The following is a 17,050-nucleotide window of genomic DNA, read 5'->3' as shown; positions in this document are numbered from 1 at the left end:
GTAAGGATTATAAGCTAATTCTCCCGAGGCCTCAACCCCGCCAGTTGAGGAGCTGACTCCTCAAAGTCTGCAGAGGGTCAGTGTACCCAGCTGGCCAAGCCACCTCGATGCTCCCAAAGCACATGTCTCTTCTCAAGGTCTTTCCCCAACACCCCCCAACCACAAGCCCAGATGTGAAGGTAGCTTTTTCTTTTTTTTTTTTTGAGATGGAGTCTCGCTCTGTCACCCAGGCTGGAGTGCGGTGGCATGATCTCGGCTCACTGCAATCTCCGCCTCCCAGGTTCACGCCATTCTCCTGCCTCAGCCTCCCGAGTAGCTGGGACTACAGGCACCCACCACCACAACGGGCTAATTTTTTATATTTTTAGTAGAAAGGGGGTTTCACCATGTTAGCCAACATGCTCTTGATCTTATGACCTAGTGATCCGCCCGCCTTGGCCTCCCAAAGTGCTGGGATTACAGTCGTGAGCTACCGTGCCCGGCCAGCTTTTTCTTTTTATTTATTTATTTATTTATTTATTTATTTATTTATTTATTGAGACAGAGTCTCACTGTCACCCAGGCTGAAATGCAATGGTGCGATCTCTGCTCAAGGCAACCTCTGTCTCCCGGGTTCAAGCAATTCTCGCGCCTCAGCCTCCCGAGTTGCTGGGATTACAGGCACATGCCACCACGCCCAAGCTAATTTTTGTATTTTTAGTAGAGACGGGGCTTCACCATGTTGGCCAGGCTGGTCTCAAACTCCTGACCTCAAGTGATCTGCCCATCTCGGCCTCCCAAAGTGCTGGGATTACAGGCGTGAGCCACCGTGCCTGGCCAATTTTTTATTTTTTAAAATAGAGATGGAGTCTCACTACATGACCCATGCTGATTTTGAACTCCTGGGCTCAAGTGATCCTCCCTCCTCAGCCTCCCAAACTCCTGGGCTCAAGTGATCCTCCCTCCTCAGCCTCCCAAACTCCTGGGCTCAAGTGATCCTCCCTCCTCAGCCTCCCAAACTCCTGGGTTCAAGTGATCCTCCCTCCTCAGCCTCCCAAACTCCTGGGCTCAAGTGATCCTCCCTCCTCAGCCTCCCAAATGCTGGGATTACAGGTGTGAGACACCCTCCCCAGCCTTTTTTTTTTTTTTTTTTTATAGATTCAGGGGGTACACATGCAGGTTTGTTTTATGGATACATTGCATAATGCTGGGGTTTTGGCTTCTGGTGAACCCAGCCCCCAAATAGTGAACATGGTACCCAATAGGTAGTTTTTCAACCCTTGCCCCTCCCGCTCTGTTCCCACTCTTGGAGTCCCCAGTGTCTGTCGTTTCCATCTTTATGGCCATGTATACCCATTGTTTAGCTCCCACTTACTATATAAGTGAGAACATGTGGTATTTGAGTTTGTTTCTGCATTAACTCACTAGGATAATGATCTCCAGCTGCATCCACTTGCTGCAAAGGACGTGATTTCATCCTTTATGGAAGAGCCCCACCCCTACACCCCATGGTCCGCTGTGTCCGACTGCTGGAAACGGGATCTGTGGTGAGATACCTCAGCACAAGCATATGCAGGCCTGTGGTAGAGGCCGGAAGTAGGGCCCTTTGTCTCCAAGAATTGGCAGACTCTCAACAAGTGAAAGAAAAACAGCACTCCAGGTAGGGGCCAAGCAGAAGCAACAGGTCAAAGAAAGGCCTGGAAGTGGAAAAGCCCTGGGTTCAGTTTGCTAGGAGCCCAGGAGACTAGTTGGGCACGAGGCCGGAAGAAGGGTGGGGCTCTGATGCACCAGCTTCTCCGATCTTCCCAGCTCCAGGGAGGAGATGCGTTTGAACAATTCTGAAAAACTTTTGGATCCCAAGTCTGACTCAACATTGTGATTTGCTTACTCCATGTCACTCTTCTAGATGCTTTTGAAATATATTATCATAACAATGAGTAAGTTCTATTTCCATTCTCAGAAAAGAAAACTGATTCAAGATTGTGTAATTTGCTGCTTCTAGTTGGTGAGATTAAAAAAAAACAACAAAAAAGATTATGTAACTTGCTCAAAGTCATATGGATCACAAACTATAGCGCAGGGACTTAATTTCAGTCTGGCTCCAAAATCTGAACTACTAACAATATTTAAAAGTCTGTTGGGTGGGTGCCGTGGCTCACGCCTGTAATCCCATCCCTTTGGAAGGCCGAGGTGGGTGAATCACTTGAGGTCAGGAGTTCGAGAACAGCCTGGCCAACATGGCAAAACCTGTCTCTACTAAAAATTCAAAAATTAGCCGGGCGTGGTGGCATGCACCTGTAATTCCAGCTACTCAAGAGGTTAAGGCAGGAGAATCGCTTGAACCCAGGAAGCGGAGGTTGCAGTGAGCCAAGATCGTGCCACTGCACTCCAGCCTGGACCACAGAGTGAGACTCCGTCTCAAAAAAAAAAAAAAAAGTCTGTCTTGGCCAGGCGCAGTGGCTCCTGCTTGTAATCCTGGCACTCTGGGAAGCCGAGGAGGTTGGATCACTTGAATCCAGGAGTTGGAGACCAGCCTGGGCAACGTGGCACAACCGCATCTCTACAAAAAATACACACACACACACACACTAGCCAGGAGTGGTGACGCATGCCTATAGTGCCAACTACTTGAGAGGTTGAGGTGAGAGGATCGCTTGAGCCCAGGAGGCGGAGGTTGCAGTGAGCTGATATTGTGCCATTGCACTCCAGGCTGGGTTAAAAAGCCTCTCTGGGGCCGGGTGCGGTGGCTCATGCCTGTAATTCCAGCACTTTGGGAGGCCGAGGTGGGCGGATCACGAGGTCAGGAGTTCGAGACCAGCCTGGCCAACATGGCAAAACCTTGTCTCTACTAAAAATACAAAAATTAGCCAGGCATAGCGGTGTGAGCCTGTAATCCCAGCGTCTGGGGAGGCTGAGGCAGGAGAATCACTGGAACCTGGGAGGCAGAGGTTGCAGTGAGCCAAGATCACACCACCACACTACAGCCCAGAGTCTTGCTCTGGGCAACAGAGCAAGACTCCATCGCGGGGCCAGGCGGGGAGCGTCTCTGGGACAGTGTTTTCCCAGCTTTCCCGTTTTGGCTTTCTGCAGACACACTCATCACTGTGTTATGTGACAGTCCATACATTTCTCAAAATCTTTTAAGTCAATAATTATTTTTACCCAGCATTACAGAATTGAAAAGTTAGGCTCAGAGAGGGTAAATTCTGATTTGGGCTTCAGACCTAGATTTTTTCCTACAATAAATGATGTAACTATTCTGCCTTAAGAATCTTCTAGCATTTCTCTTTCCAACACAACAGCCGGGGCTGGACTAGCCCTGAGAGTTGCAGCGGAAGATGGGCTACAAAGCGGGATGTAATCCTGGGCCGCCCCAACATGCCCCGCATGAGCCGAACCGAACGGCTGGCTCCTTGTAGTTGGGGCCACCTGGGACCTACCCCTCCCTGTTTGTGACCTCTACACCCTGGCCACACTTGGAGCACAGCCGCACGGTCTGTGGGCGACCCCTCGCCACCTCTATTCCTCGGCACTCCAACCCTGTCTATGTTTAAGCAGAGATGTCCAGAGAGCAGCCGCTCTCAACATCTACCGCATCCCACCGTCTAGCAGGAAGCCCGCTCTCTCTCCAACTCCGTGGGACCGACTAGAGTACGATGAGGACCGACTAGAGCACGCTGAGGACCGTCCAGAGCGCCCCCTGGGAGAGCCGGAGGGCTTCCAGGACTGCGCCCGCGCATGCGCGGACGGCGACGGGCGTGGCGAGGGGCGTGGCGAGGAGGTGGGGCTGCTGACCTCAGTCTTCTCTGTCCTCAAGTCACCTACATGCAGCTGTTTATCCGCGCCCGGGAGCTGCACACTCTTGAAGTGACCGGCCTAAAGACGGTTGCCCAGATCAAGGTAAAGATAATGATGTATCCCTGATCATCCTTACCCCAGCCACTACTTGCCTTTCCTCCTGTGGCTTCCCCAGACAACACTCTCGACTCTCCCTTTCCTTTGTAGGCCCATGTAGCATCCCTGGAGGGCCTCATCCCTGAAGATAAGGTCGTGCTTCTGGCAGGTTCCCCCTTACAGGATGAAGCCACCCTGGGTCAGTGTGGGGTGGAAGCCCTGACGACCCTGGAAGTGGTTGGCCGCAGGCTAGGAGGTGAGTGGAGCTACAGGGGCCCCAAACTGGCGTCCAGGGGCAATTTACGACACTTAGACTTACTTGGTTTGCCCTGCACGGAGTGTTATTATTATTATTATTATTTTGCTTTAGTTTATAATATCTAAAAGTCAGCTGATTTTGTGTTAAAATTCAGCGTCTGGCTTTGCTTCAAAAATTGGGAAGATCGGCCGGACGCGGTGGCTCACGCCTGTAATCCCAGCACTTTGGGAGGCCGAGGCGGGTGGATCACGAGGTCAGGAGATCGAGACCATCCTGGCTAACATGGTGAAACCCTGTCTCTACTAAAAATAAAAAATAAAAAAATTAGCCGGGCGTGGTGGCGGGCGCCTATAGTCCCAGCTACTCCGGAGGCTGAGGCAGGAGAATGGCGTGAACCCAGGAGGCAGAGCTTGCAGTGAGCCGAGGTCGCACCACTGCACTCCAGCCTGAGCAACAGAGAGAGACTCCGTCTCAAAAAAAAAAAAAAAAATCGGGAAGATCAGGTGACAATGGGCCTGTGTTCCCACATACCAGCAATCTGCCCTAGCTGAGTGGTGGCTGTCCCTTTGGAAGGCTCTACAGTTTGCCACCATCTCCACACCTCCCTCTTCCAGGGTCAGCCACCATTTATCATCAGGCTTGCGCTGTTGTTTCTCTTAAAGAAAAGTGAATTCTCTTTTTGTTCCTATGTCTCTATCAAAAGTGGGAAAACGAAAGATGGATCGATAGCCCCGCATGTTTCAAGAGAAGTGGGAGCAAGCATATTTCTTTGTGGAAGTATAGTCCTATGTGTTTAATATGTAACCAAACTTTGCTTGTGTCAAAAGAATACAACTTAAGATGCCATTATGAAACAAACCATAGTGAGAATTTTGACTGGTTTACAGAAAAGATGCGTGATGAAAAACTCAATGAACTTAAAAAAGGACTAAACTTTCTACAGCATTTATCATCGAATACAAGTAAAATAAGTGATGCTGCTGTGAAATGCAGTTACATAATAAGTGAAAAAATTGTCCGTGCTTCAAAACCTTTTACAGATGGTGAGTTTATAAAAGACTGTCTATTGAGTGCAGCGGAAATCATGTGTCCTGAACAGAAAGAAGCATTTGCAACCATAAGCCTAACCAGAAATACTGTTGCTCAGAGAGTAAAAGATATGGCTGAGAATTTACAGGACAAGTTGTGAGAAAAAGTGAGATCATTTGTGACATTTTCTATTGCAGTTGATAAGTGCACATATATAAATAATACAAGTCAGTTAATTATGTTTATCCGTGGTGTTGATGAGAATTTTGATATCACTGAAGATCTTTTAGACATGGTACCTATGGCAGATCCAACCACTGAAAGTGACTTATTTTTGTATGTTGAAAAAAGTCGGCCGGGCACAGTGGCTCATGCGGGTAATCCCAGCACTTTGGGAGGCCAAGGCAGGCGAATCACGAGGTCAGGAGATCGAGACCATCCTGGCTAACACGGTGAAACCCCATCTCTACTAAAAAAAAAATATAAAAAAATTAGCCAGGCGTGGTGGCAGGCGCCTGTAGTCTCAGCTACTCGGGAGGCTGAGGCAGGAGAATGGCATGAACCTAGGAGGCGGAGCTTGCAATGAGCTGAGATCATGCCACTGCACTGGGCGACAGAGCAAGACTCTGTCTTGAAAAAAGAAAAAGAAAAAAAAGTCTCGAAAAGTTTAATGTTGACTGGTCAAAATTAGTAAGTGTGACCACAGATGGTGCCCCTGCAATGGTCTGTGATAACACTGGACTTGTTACAAAACTTAAATCCAAGGTCAAAATGTTTCAAAAGAATACAGAACTGAAATCCATTCACTGCATTAGTCACCAGAAATTGTTTTGTACTAAAAAGTTAAAACTAGCCGGGTATGGTGGCTCACGCCTGTAATCCCAGCACTTTGGGAGGCCGAGGCAGGTGGATCACCTGAGGTCAGGAGTTTAAGACCAGCCTGGCCAACATGGCAAAACCCCATCTTTACTAAAAAATACAAAAATTAGCCGGACGTTGTGGCGGGTGCCTGTAATCCCAGCTACTCGGGAGGCTGAGGCAGGGAGAATTGCTTGAACCTGGGAGGAGGAGGTTGCAATGAGCCGATATCACGCCACTGCACTCTAGCCTGGTCGAAAGAGCGAGACTCCGTCTCAAAAAAGAAAGAAAGAAAGAAGCCCCATCTCTACTAAAAATACAAAAATTAGCCAGGCGTGGTGGCACGCACCTGTAGTCCCAGCTACTCGGGAGATTGAGGCAGGAGAATCACTTGAACCCAGGAGGCAGAGGTTGCAATGAGCCAAGATAGCGCCACTGCACTCCAGCCTGGGTGACAGAGCGAGACTCGGTCTCAAAAAAAAAAAAAAAAAATCCTCCCTATTCAAATTATTGTGTGTTTTTTTTCTTTGCTGATTGGACCCAGACTGACAATGGTCCTGTTTCTTATCTGTCCTGGGATTCCCCTGAAAGAAGATTCGGATTTGGGGCAACAAAGAGGACAGATGTTCACATACACAGGACTTTGCCTTTCCCTGGGTCAGCAAGGCACCTAATGGAGAACAAGTGTCCCTGGCCAGATAACAGGCATACATACAGGCTGTTACTATGTTAATTCACGTTGGTTTTTTGTTTGTTTGTTTTGTTTTGTTTTTGTTTTTTTGAGACAGAGTCTCGCTCTGTCTCCAGGCTGGAATACAGTGGTGTGATCTTGACTTATTGCAACCTCCGACTCCCTGGTTCAAGCGATTCTCCTGCCTCAGCCTCCTGAGTAGCTGGGACTACAGGCGTGCGCCACCATGCCCAGCTAATTTTTGTATTTGTAGTAGACATGGGGTTCCACCATGCTGGCCAGGATGGTCTCGATCTCCTGACCTTGTGACCCACCCGCCTTGGGCTCCCAAAGTGCTTGGAATTATAGGCATGAGCCACCGCGCCCTGCTATGTTGATCTTAACTAATCACCATTGTGCCTCAATTTTTAGTTAATGATAGCAGAAAAAAGATGGGCCAATTCAACAAATATTTGTGGAGAATGTACCATGGGCAAGGCTCCTCTCTGAGGGCAAGTCATTTCTGTCACTTGTTCATTCCGTGACCTTGACCTGGTCATCTTGCCCTCTGAGTTTTGCCTTCATCCATAAAATGAGGCTAGTATCACATGTATTATCTATTGCTGCATAAAAGTTACCTCAAAGTGTAGTAGCTTAAACCAACAAATATTTATTATTTCTCTGGTTTCTGTAAGTCAAGAATCTGGGAGTGGTTTAGCTGGGAGGTTTCAGCTCAGGGTCTTATTTTTGTTTTGTTTTGCTTTCTTTGAGACGGAGTCTCGCTCTTGTTTCTTAGGCTGGAGTGCAATGGTGCAAACTTGGCTCACTGCAACCTCTGCCTCCCAAGTTCAAGTGATTCTTCCGCCTCAGCCTCCCGAGTAGCTGGGATTACAGGTGTGTGCCACCACGTGAGCTAATTTTTTGTATTTTTAGTAGAGACAGGGTTTCACAATGTTGGCCAGGCTGGTCTTGAGCTCCTGACCTCAGGTGATCCACCTGCTTTGGCCTCCCAAAGTGCTGGGATTACAGGGATGAGCCACCGTGTTTGGCCCAGGGTCTCTTAAGAGATTGCAATCATTTGAAAGCTTTGAGTTAACTTGTACGCAGCAATAGATAACTTACACATGTGGTCGTAGCCTCATCACTGGGGTTAGAGGATCCACATGAGAAAGAGCTCATTCACACAGCTGTTGGCAAAAGGCCTCAGCTCCTGGCAACATGGAGGCTGCCTTTCCCTGCAACAAGTGATCAGAGAAACAGAGAGAGCACACTGATCGGCACCGTATCTTTATAACCTAGTCTTGGAAGCGACACAGCAACACTTCTTTCATATTCTGTTGGCCACTGTATTAACCATGCCTTTGATTTTCTTTATTCTGATGCTTTGACATCTGGAGCCTTGCTGACCCTACGGGAGGGACCACCTCTCCCAAGCTTCCAGTTCTTAGGGATAGAGAACAACTCACCTGAGAGTGTGCTTTTCTAATGCAAACCAACCAGTCCAGAGCACACACCCCCCACCATCTCCTTTATCATGCTTTCCTACTTCAGGCTGCAAGTCACTACCCTAATCACCCCAGGGCGGGGTACCAGACTAAAGAGACAGCCCCTGTGCCTGAAATTGACCAATCCTGAAACTAGCCAGTCCTAAAACTGCTTATCCTGTCCTGCCCGCCCCTTCCCTCAGAAACCACAAGAAAGGCTCTTGCAGGTCAAAACGCAGTAGCTCACGCCTGTAATCCCAGCATTTTGGGAGGCCGAGGTGGGGGGATCACAAGGTCAGGAGATTGAGACCATACTGTCCAACATGGTGAAACCTCATCTCTAATAAAATACAAAAACTTAGCCAGGCGTGGTGGCTCATACCTGTAGTCCCAGCTAATCGGGAGGCTGAGGCAGGGGAATTGCTTGAACCCGGGAGGCGGAGGTTGCAGTGAGCCAAGATCGCGCCACTGCACTCCAGCCTGGGCGACAGAGCGAGACTGTGTCTCGAAAAAAAAAAGAAAGGTTCTTGCACAGCTCCCATCTTCCCCTCTTTCCCCTCTGTCTCTTGACCAACACCCTCCTCCACCATGGCATGCACGCCCCTTCCTTTTGAGAAATGCAACAAGCTCTCCAGTGGTCATCATCTCCTGCTCTGTTGGCCTTACTGGCCTTCAAATTTTCTATTCGAACATTACATATTTATTTATTTACTTTGAGACAGGGTCTCCCTCTGTCGCCCAGGCTGGAATGCAGTGGTGCCATCTAGGTTCACTGCAACCTCCACCTCCCGGGTTCAAGCATTTCTCCACCTCAGCCTCCTGGGTAGCTGGGATTACAGGCGCACACCACCACGCCCGGACCATTTCTGTGTTTTTAGTAGAAATGGGGTTTCGCCATGTTGGTGTTGGCCAGGCTGGTCTTGAACTCCTGACCTCAAGCGATCTTCCCACCTCAGCCTCCCAAAGTGCTGGGATTACAGGTGTGAGCCACCCACCATGCCTGGCCTATTCATGCATTACATTTTAGAACCATCACACAGAATCACACATCAACTCGGATACAGCGTGGGAGGGGACTACACAAGGACGTCAATACCAGGAGGTGGGGAATCACTGGAGCTAGAAGCTGCCCACCACACTACCTATTTCCCGTGGGAAAAATAAAATAAGATAAATATATGTAAAAGACCCTCCTAGTACAGTGATCCAAACACACAGTTAAAAGAAGTCTGAGACCAGGCGCGGTGGCTCATGCCTGTAATCCCATCACTTTGGGAGGCCGAGGCGGGCGGATCACCTGGGGTCAGGAGTTTGAGACCAGCCTGGTCAACATGGTGCAACCCTGTCTATACTAAAAATATAAAAATTATCTGGGTGTGGTGGCAGCTGCCTGTAATCCCAGCACTTTGAGAGGCAGAGGCTGGTGGATCACTTAAGGTCAAGAGTTCGAGACCAGCCTGGCCAGCATCAAAATCCTGTCTGTACAAAAAATACCAAATAGCTACTAGGGAGGCTAAAGCACAAGAACTGCTTGAACCTAGGAGGCAGAGGTTGCAGTGAGCCAAGATCGCGCCACTGCACTCCAGCCTGGGTGACAGAGCGAGACTCTGCCAAAAAAAAAAAAAAGTAATTTAGCAATGTTGCAAGTTGTAAGATCAATACAAAAATCAATATTATTTCTATATACTGTCAATGAAACACTGGAAATTGAAAATTTTAAAACATAATACAGCCAAATGTGGTGGCTCATGGCTATAATCCTGTACTTTGGGAAGCTGGTGCTGGAGGATTGCTTGAGGCTGGGAGTTCAAGACCAGCCTGGGAAACATAGTGAGTAGTGAGACCCTTGTCTTTACCAAAAAAAAAAAAAAAAAAAAAAAAATTATAATGCTGTCTGTCAGCAAAATCATATATATTTTTTAAATTTAGCCAGGTATGGTGGTGGGCATCTGTAGTCCCAGCTCCTGAGCTGAGGCTGAGGTAGGAGGATCACTTGAGCCCAGGAGTTTGAGGCTGCAGTGAGCTATGATAATGCCACTGCACTCTAGCCTGGGCGACAAGACTGAGACCTTCTCTCTCAAAAAAAAAAAAAAAAAAGATAATACCACTTACAATATCATTTAAAAATGAAATACTTAGGAATGAATTTGAAAAGCCATTGACCTGTCCTCTGAAAATCACAAAGCATTACTGAGAGATTACCAGATAAATAGAGATTTACCATCTCAATATTGAACTGAGATATACCAAACTCATATGATGATTCTTCCAAAATAAACTATTCAATGCAATACCAGTCAAAATCCCAGTAGGCTTTTTAATACAAATTGACAAGCTCGTTCCAAAATTCTTGTGGTAATGCAAAGGACCTAGAATAGTCAAGACAATGTTGAAAATAATAAAACTGGAAAAGTTAAACTACTTGACTTATATAACCAAGACTTAATATAAAATTACAGAAATGAGCCAGGCGTGGTGGCTCACGCCTGTAATCCCAGCACTTTAGGAGGCCAAGGTGGGCGGATCACCTGAGGTCAGGAGTTCAAGACCAGCCTGGCCAATATAGTGAAACCCCGTCTCTACTAAAAATACAAAAATCAGCCGGGCATGGTGGTTGGCGCCTGTAATCCCAGCTACTTGGGAGACTGAAGCAGGAGAATCACTTGAACCCAGGAGGCGGAGGTTGCAATGAGCCGAGATCGTGCCATTGCACTCCAGCCTGGGGGACAAGAATGAGACTTCATCTCAAAAAAAAAAAAAATTAGCTGGGCATGGTGGTGGGCACCTGTAATCTCAGCTACTTGGGAGGCCGAGGCAGGAGAATCGCTTGAATCCAGGAGGCAGAAATTGCACTGAGCTGAGATCATGCCATTGCACTCCAGCCTAGGCAACAAGAGTGAAACTCCATCTGAAAAAAAAAAAATTACAGAAATTTGGGTGGACACAGTGGCTCACGCCTGTAATCACGGCATTTTGAGAGGCTGAGGTGGGCAGATCACCTGAGGTCAGGAGTTAGAAACAGACCAGCTTGGCCAACATGGCAAAAGACCATCTGTACTAAAAATGCAAAAATTAAGCCGGGCACGGTGGCTCAGGCCTGTAATCCCAGCATTTTGGGAGGCCGAGGCGGGCGGATGATGAGGTCAAGAGATCGAGACCATACTGGCCAACACGGTGAAACCCTGTCTCTACTAAAAATACAAAAAATTAGCTGGGCATGGTGGCGCGCACCTTTAGTCCCAGCTACTCGGGAGGCTGAGGCAGGAAAATCGCTTGAACCTGGGAGGTGAAGGCTGCGGTGAGCTGAGATCGCGCCACTGCACTCCAGCTTGGCAACAGAGCGAGACTCCATCTCAAAAAAAAAAAATAAATAAAAATAAAAAAATAAAAATGCAAAAATTAGCTGGGCATGGTGGCAGGCACCTGTAATCCCAGCTACTCAGGAGGCTGAGGTGGGAGAGTCGCTGGAACCCAGAAGGCAGAGGCTGCAGTGAGCCAAGAACACACCACTGCACTCCAGCCTAAGTGACAGAGTGAGACTCAGTCTCAAAAAAAATAAAATTACAGAAATTGGCTGGGCATGGTGGCTCATGCCTGTAATCCCAGCACTTTGGGAGGTCGAAGTGGGATGATCACTTGAGGCCAGGAGTTTGAGACCAGTCTGAGCAACACAGCGACACCCCGTCTCTAAAATAAGTAAATAAATAAAATTACAGCAATCAAGATAGTGTGGTATCGGCACAAATTAGACAAAGGCTGAGGCAGGCGGATCACTCGAGACCAGCCTGGCCAACATGGTAAAACCCCGTCTCTACTAAAAATCCAAAAAAATTAGCCAGGTGTGGTGGTAGGCACCCTGTAGTCCCAACTACTTGGAAGGCTTAGGCACAAGAATCACTTAAATTCAGGAGGCAGAGGTTGCAATGTGCCGAGATCACGCCACTGCACTCCAGCCTGGGTGACAGAGTAAGACTGAAAAAAAAAAAAAAAAAAAAAAACCTCAAAAGAGAAATAAGCCATGTGGTGGCTCATGCCTGTAATCACAGCACTTTGGGAGGCTAAGGCGGGAGGATTGTTTCAGTCCAGGAGTTTGAGACCTGCCTGGTTAACTAGTGAGACTCCATCTCTACAAAAAATAAAAGTTAGCTGGGTGTGGTGGCATGCACCTGTAGTCCCAGCTACCTGGGAACTTGGGAGGCTGAGGCGGGAGTATCACTTGAGCCAAAGAGTTTGAGGCTGCAGTGAGCCAAGATCACACCATTGCACTCCAGCCTGCATAACAAGGTAAGACCCTGTTTGTTTGTTTGTTTGTTTAAAAAAAAAAAAAGATAGACAAATAGATTAACGGAACAAAACAGAAAGTCTACAAATATATCCATACATATATGATTAATTAATATTTGACAAAAGTCAAAAGGCAATTTAGTGGACAAAGGACAGTGTTTTCTTTTTTTGAGATAGAGTTTCACTCTTGTTGCCCAGGCTGGAGTGCAATGGCGCGATCTCAGCTCACAGCAACCTCCACCTCCCGGATTCAAGTGATTCTCCTGCCTCAGCCTCCCTAGTAGCTGAGATTACAGCTGCCCACCACCACACCCAGCTAATTTTTTGTATTTTTAGTAGAGACAGGGTCTCTCCATGGGGTCTCTCCATGTTGTTCAGGCTGGTCTCAAACTCCCGACCTCAGGTGATCTGCCCACCTCGGGCAACAGAGCGAGACTCTGTCTCAAAAAAAAAAAAAAAAAAAAAACTTTAGGCATGGTGGTGGTGCACGTGTAGTCCCAGCTACTTGGGAGGCTGAGATGGGAGGATCACTTGAGCCTGGGAGGTGGAGGCTGCAGCAAGCTATGATTATGACACTGCACTGCAGCCTGGATGACAGAGTGAGACCCTGTATCAAAAAAAGGAAAAGAGAAAGAACTTCTGTTCTTCAAAAAAAAACATTTTTAAGAGAATGAAGACGGCCAGGTGTGGTGGCTCACGCCTGTAATCCCAGCACTTTGGGAGCCTGAGGCAGGCAGATTGCCTAAACTCAAGAGTTCAAAGGCCGATGGTGGCTCACGCCTGTAATCCCAGCACTTTGGGAGGCCGAGGCAGGTGGATCATCTGAGGTCAGGAATTTGAGACCAGCCTGACCAACACAGAGAAACCCTGTCTCTAGTAAAAATACAAAAGTTAGCCAGGCGTGGTGGTGCATGCCTGTAATCCCAGCTACTCTGGAGGCTGAGGCAGGAGAATTGCTTGAACCTGGGAGGTGGAGGTTGCGGTGAGCCGAGATCACGCCATTGCAAAAAAAAAAAAAAAGAGTTCGAGATCATCCTGGGCAACATGGTGAAACCCCATCTCCACTAAAATACAAAAAATTAGCTAGGTGTGGTGGCGTACGCCTGTAGTCCCAGCTACTCAGGAGGCTGAAGCAGGAGAATTGCTTGAACCCGGGAGACAGAGGTTGCAGTGAGCCGAGATTGTGCCACTGCACTGCAGCCTGGGCAACAGAGTAAGACTCTGTCTAAAAAAAAAAAAAAAAAAAAAAAACCTGGATGACTAAATGAGATATCACTGCACCCCTATTTGAACAGCTAAAATTAAAACAATGACAATACCAAATGGTGGCAAGCATGCAGAGAAATTAAATCTCTCATACTTTGTTGGTGGAAACACAAAATAGTTCTGCCACTCTGGAAAATAGTTCAGCAGTTTCTTAAAAACCTAGGCATATAATAATAATAATAATTATTATTATTATTTTAAGACAGTGTCTTGCTCTGTTTCCTAGGCTTGAGTGCAATGGAGTGACCTCGGCTCACTGTAGCCTCTGACTCCTGGGTTCAAACAGTTCTCCTGCCTCAGCCTCCTGAGTAGCTGGGATTACAGATAATTGTTTTGGTAGTTTTAGTAGAGACAGGTTTCCACCATGTTGTCCAGGCTGGTCTCAAACTCCTGACCTCAGGTGATCCATCCACCTCGGCCTCCCAAAGTGCTGGAATTACAGGCGTGAACCGCCATGCCCGGCCGACATATAATTATTATACAACCCAGCCACTGCACTCTTGGGCATTTATTCTAGAGAAACAAAAACTTATCCCCACTCAAAAGCATGTACATGAATGTTCCTAACAGTTTATTTTATAATGGTCAATATCTGGAAACAATGCAAATGTCCTTCAATGAGTTAGTGGTTAAAATAACTGTGGTATACCCATACCATGGAATACTATTCAGCAATAAAATGGAATGAAACGACTGGAAGGGATCTCAGGAGAATTATGCTGCATGAAAAACACCCATCTCAGGCCAGGCGCGGTGGCTCACGCCTGTAATCCCAGCACTTTGGGAGGCCAAGGCAGGCAGATCACAAGGTCAGGAGATCGAGACCATCCTGGCAAACACAGTGAAACCCCGTCTCTACTAAAAATACAAAAAAATTAGCCGGGCGTGGTGGTGGGCGCCTGTAGTCCCAGCTACTCGGGAGGCTGGGGCAGGAGAATGGCGTGAACCCAGGAGGCGGAGCTTGCAGTGAGCCAAGATAATGCCACTGCACTCCAGCCTGGGCGACAGAGACAGACTCCGTCAAAAAAAAAAAAAAAAAAACACCCATCTCAAAAGGTGACCTGCTCTATAATTCCATTTATATACCTCATGAAATGATAAAAGTGTAGAAATAGAGAACAGATTAGTAGTTGTCAGGGGTTAAGGAGGAGATGGTATGATGGGATTATGGTGGTGATTACACAGATCTACACGAGATAATTACATAATATTACGCATGTACACATGCACTTGTAAAATTTAAAATCTAAATAAGGTTCCTCGGCCAGGCACGGTGGCTCACGCCTGTAATCCCAGCACTTTGGGAGGCTGAGGAGGGCAGATCCCTTGAGGTCAGGAGTTCAGGACCAGCCTGGCCAACATGGTGAAACCCTGTCTCCACTAAAAATACAAAAATTAGCCGGACATGGTGGCAGGCACCTGTAATCTCAGCTACTTGGGAGGCTGAGGCAGGAGAATCGCTTGAACCCAAGAGGCAGAGGTTGCAGTGAGCCGAAATCGTGCCATTGCACTCCAGCCTGGGCAACAGAGCGAGACTCCCTTGTAAAAAAAAAAAAAAAAAAAATCTAAATAAGATTTCTGGAATGTACCAATGCAAATTTCCTGGTTTTGAAAATATACTATAATTATGTAAGATGTTCCCATTGGAGGAAACTGGGTAAAGGTTACCAGCCTCTCAGTATTATTTTTAGAACTTCCTGTGAATCTATGATAATTTCATTCCATGTTCACATTGAATGACAGCTCAAGCTCAGCCGACCTGAACCGGTTTCTCCTGCAGTGACTGTCAACCTGCAGGCAGGGCCTCCTGCTCACACCCACCTGTGGTCCACAGTGCCCTCTGCAGCTCTCCCACCACTGGAAGCCTCCTGGTCCCTAGAGGGAGGCCAGCTTGAGGAAGCCCTGATTTCATAGGCTCATCTTGCGGCCTCATCTCCTCCCCATGCCTTTATGAGCTGACAGTTTGAGGGGTTTTTTGTTTGGTTGGGTTTTGGTTTGGTTTGATTTTGTTTTGTTTTGTTTTGAGATGGGGTCTTACTGTATCACCCAGACTGCAGTGCAGTGGTGCTATCACAGCTCACTTTAGCCTTTACCCCCCAGGCTCAAGCAATCCCTCCTGCCTCAGCCTCCTGAATAGCTGGGACCACAGACATGTGCCAGGATGCCTGACTAAAAAAAAAAAAAAATTTTCAGACGGAGTTTCGCTCTTGTTGCCCAGGCTGGAGCACAATGGCGTGATCTTGGCTCACTGCAACCTCTGCCTCCTGGGTTCAGGCGATTCTCCTGCCTCAGCCTCTGGAGACGCTGGAATTACAGGCGCCCGCCACCACACCCAGCTAATTTTTGTTATTTTTAGTAGAGACGGGGTTTTGCCATGTTGGCCAGGCTGGTCTTGAACTCCTGACCCCAGGTAATCCAACCGCCTCAGCCTCCCAAAGTGCTGGGATTACAGGCGTGAGCCACCGCACCCAGCTGACTGAATTTTTTAAAAATATTTTTTAGAGGCCGGGCGCGGTGGCTCACGCCTGTAATCTCCAGCACTCTGGAAGGCCGAGGCGGGCGGATCACCTACGGTCAGAAGTTCATGACCAGCCTGGCCATGGTGAAACCCTGTCTCTACTAAAAATACAAAAAATTAGCCGGGTGTGGTGGTGCGCGCCTGTAATCCCAGCTACTCGGGAGGCTGAGGCAGGAGAATCACTTGAACCCGGGAGGCAGAGGTTGCAGTGAGCTGAGATAGCACCATTGCGCTCCAGCCTGAGCAACAAGAGTGAAACTCCGTCTCAAAAATAGATATATATATATATATATATATATTTTAGAGATGCGGTCTCCCTATGTTGCCTAGGCTGCTCTCTTAACTCCTGGACTCAAACGATCGATCCTCCCACCTCTGCTTCCCAAAGTGCTGAGATTAAAGGTGTGAGCCACTGTGCCTGGCCAATAAGCTGACATTTTGCTTGACACCTCCTGAGCCAAGGACACAGACACCTAAGGGAGAGATGTCCACAGGCTGCAGAGGTCCAGCTCCTGTGACCAGGCAGCAGCCTCAGTGGAAGAGCACGTGTTCCTGGGCCCCACCACAGGCTGATGTGAGAGTCCCTCTGATTGAAAATGCCCAACTCAGGCCACTCCTGCCCAGGGGTGACTCTGTCTCGCAATAATATACAGGGCCAGAAGGATCCAGGAACACAGGAAGAGTTCGGCAGGGCTCAACAGGAAAACAGAAAAGAGCTAAAAGCAGAGACACCATGCAAACATGAGGCACACATGCAACAGGAGACAGAGCAAACTGCAGGAAAAAAGAAGGGCCCTGTTAGCCAAACA

At 47.8% G+C, this 17,050-nt stretch overlaps 1 protein-coding gene across 1 annotated transcript in view; it reads left to right on the top strand.

Annotated features, from left to right (window-relative positions):
• FAUP4 (putative ubiquitin-like protein FUBI-like protein ENSP00000310146) overlaps positions 1–15,301 on the top strand; it is a 43,599-nt gene extending 28,298 nt beyond the window's left edge. The window contains exons 2-4 of the mRNA XM_009246150.4: positions 1,408–3,879; positions 3,985–4,129; positions 4,836–15,301. Of these exons, the coding sequence (XP_009244425.2) occupies positions 3,718–3,879; positions 3,985–4,129; positions 4,836–4,861 (333 nt within the window). The 5' untranslated portion in view covers positions 1,408–3,717 and the 3' untranslated portion in view covers positions 4,862–15,301. The remainder of the gene's footprint in view (positions 1–1,407; positions 3,880–3,984; positions 4,130–4,835) is intronic.
• The last annotated feature ends 1,749 nt before the right edge of the window (positions 15,302–17,050 follow it).

The sequence above is a fragment of the Pongo abelii genome, chromosome 9 (assembly GCF_028885655.2).
Source record: "Pongo abelii isolate AG06213 chromosome 9, NHGRI_mPonAbe1-v2.0_pri, whole genome shotgun sequence".
Taxonomy (NCBI): Eukaryota; Metazoa; Chordata; class Mammalia; order Primates; family Hominidae; genus Pongo; species Pongo abelii.
Note: the sequence above shows the minus strand (reverse complement) of the source record. Positions and strands in the feature narration are given on the sequence as shown.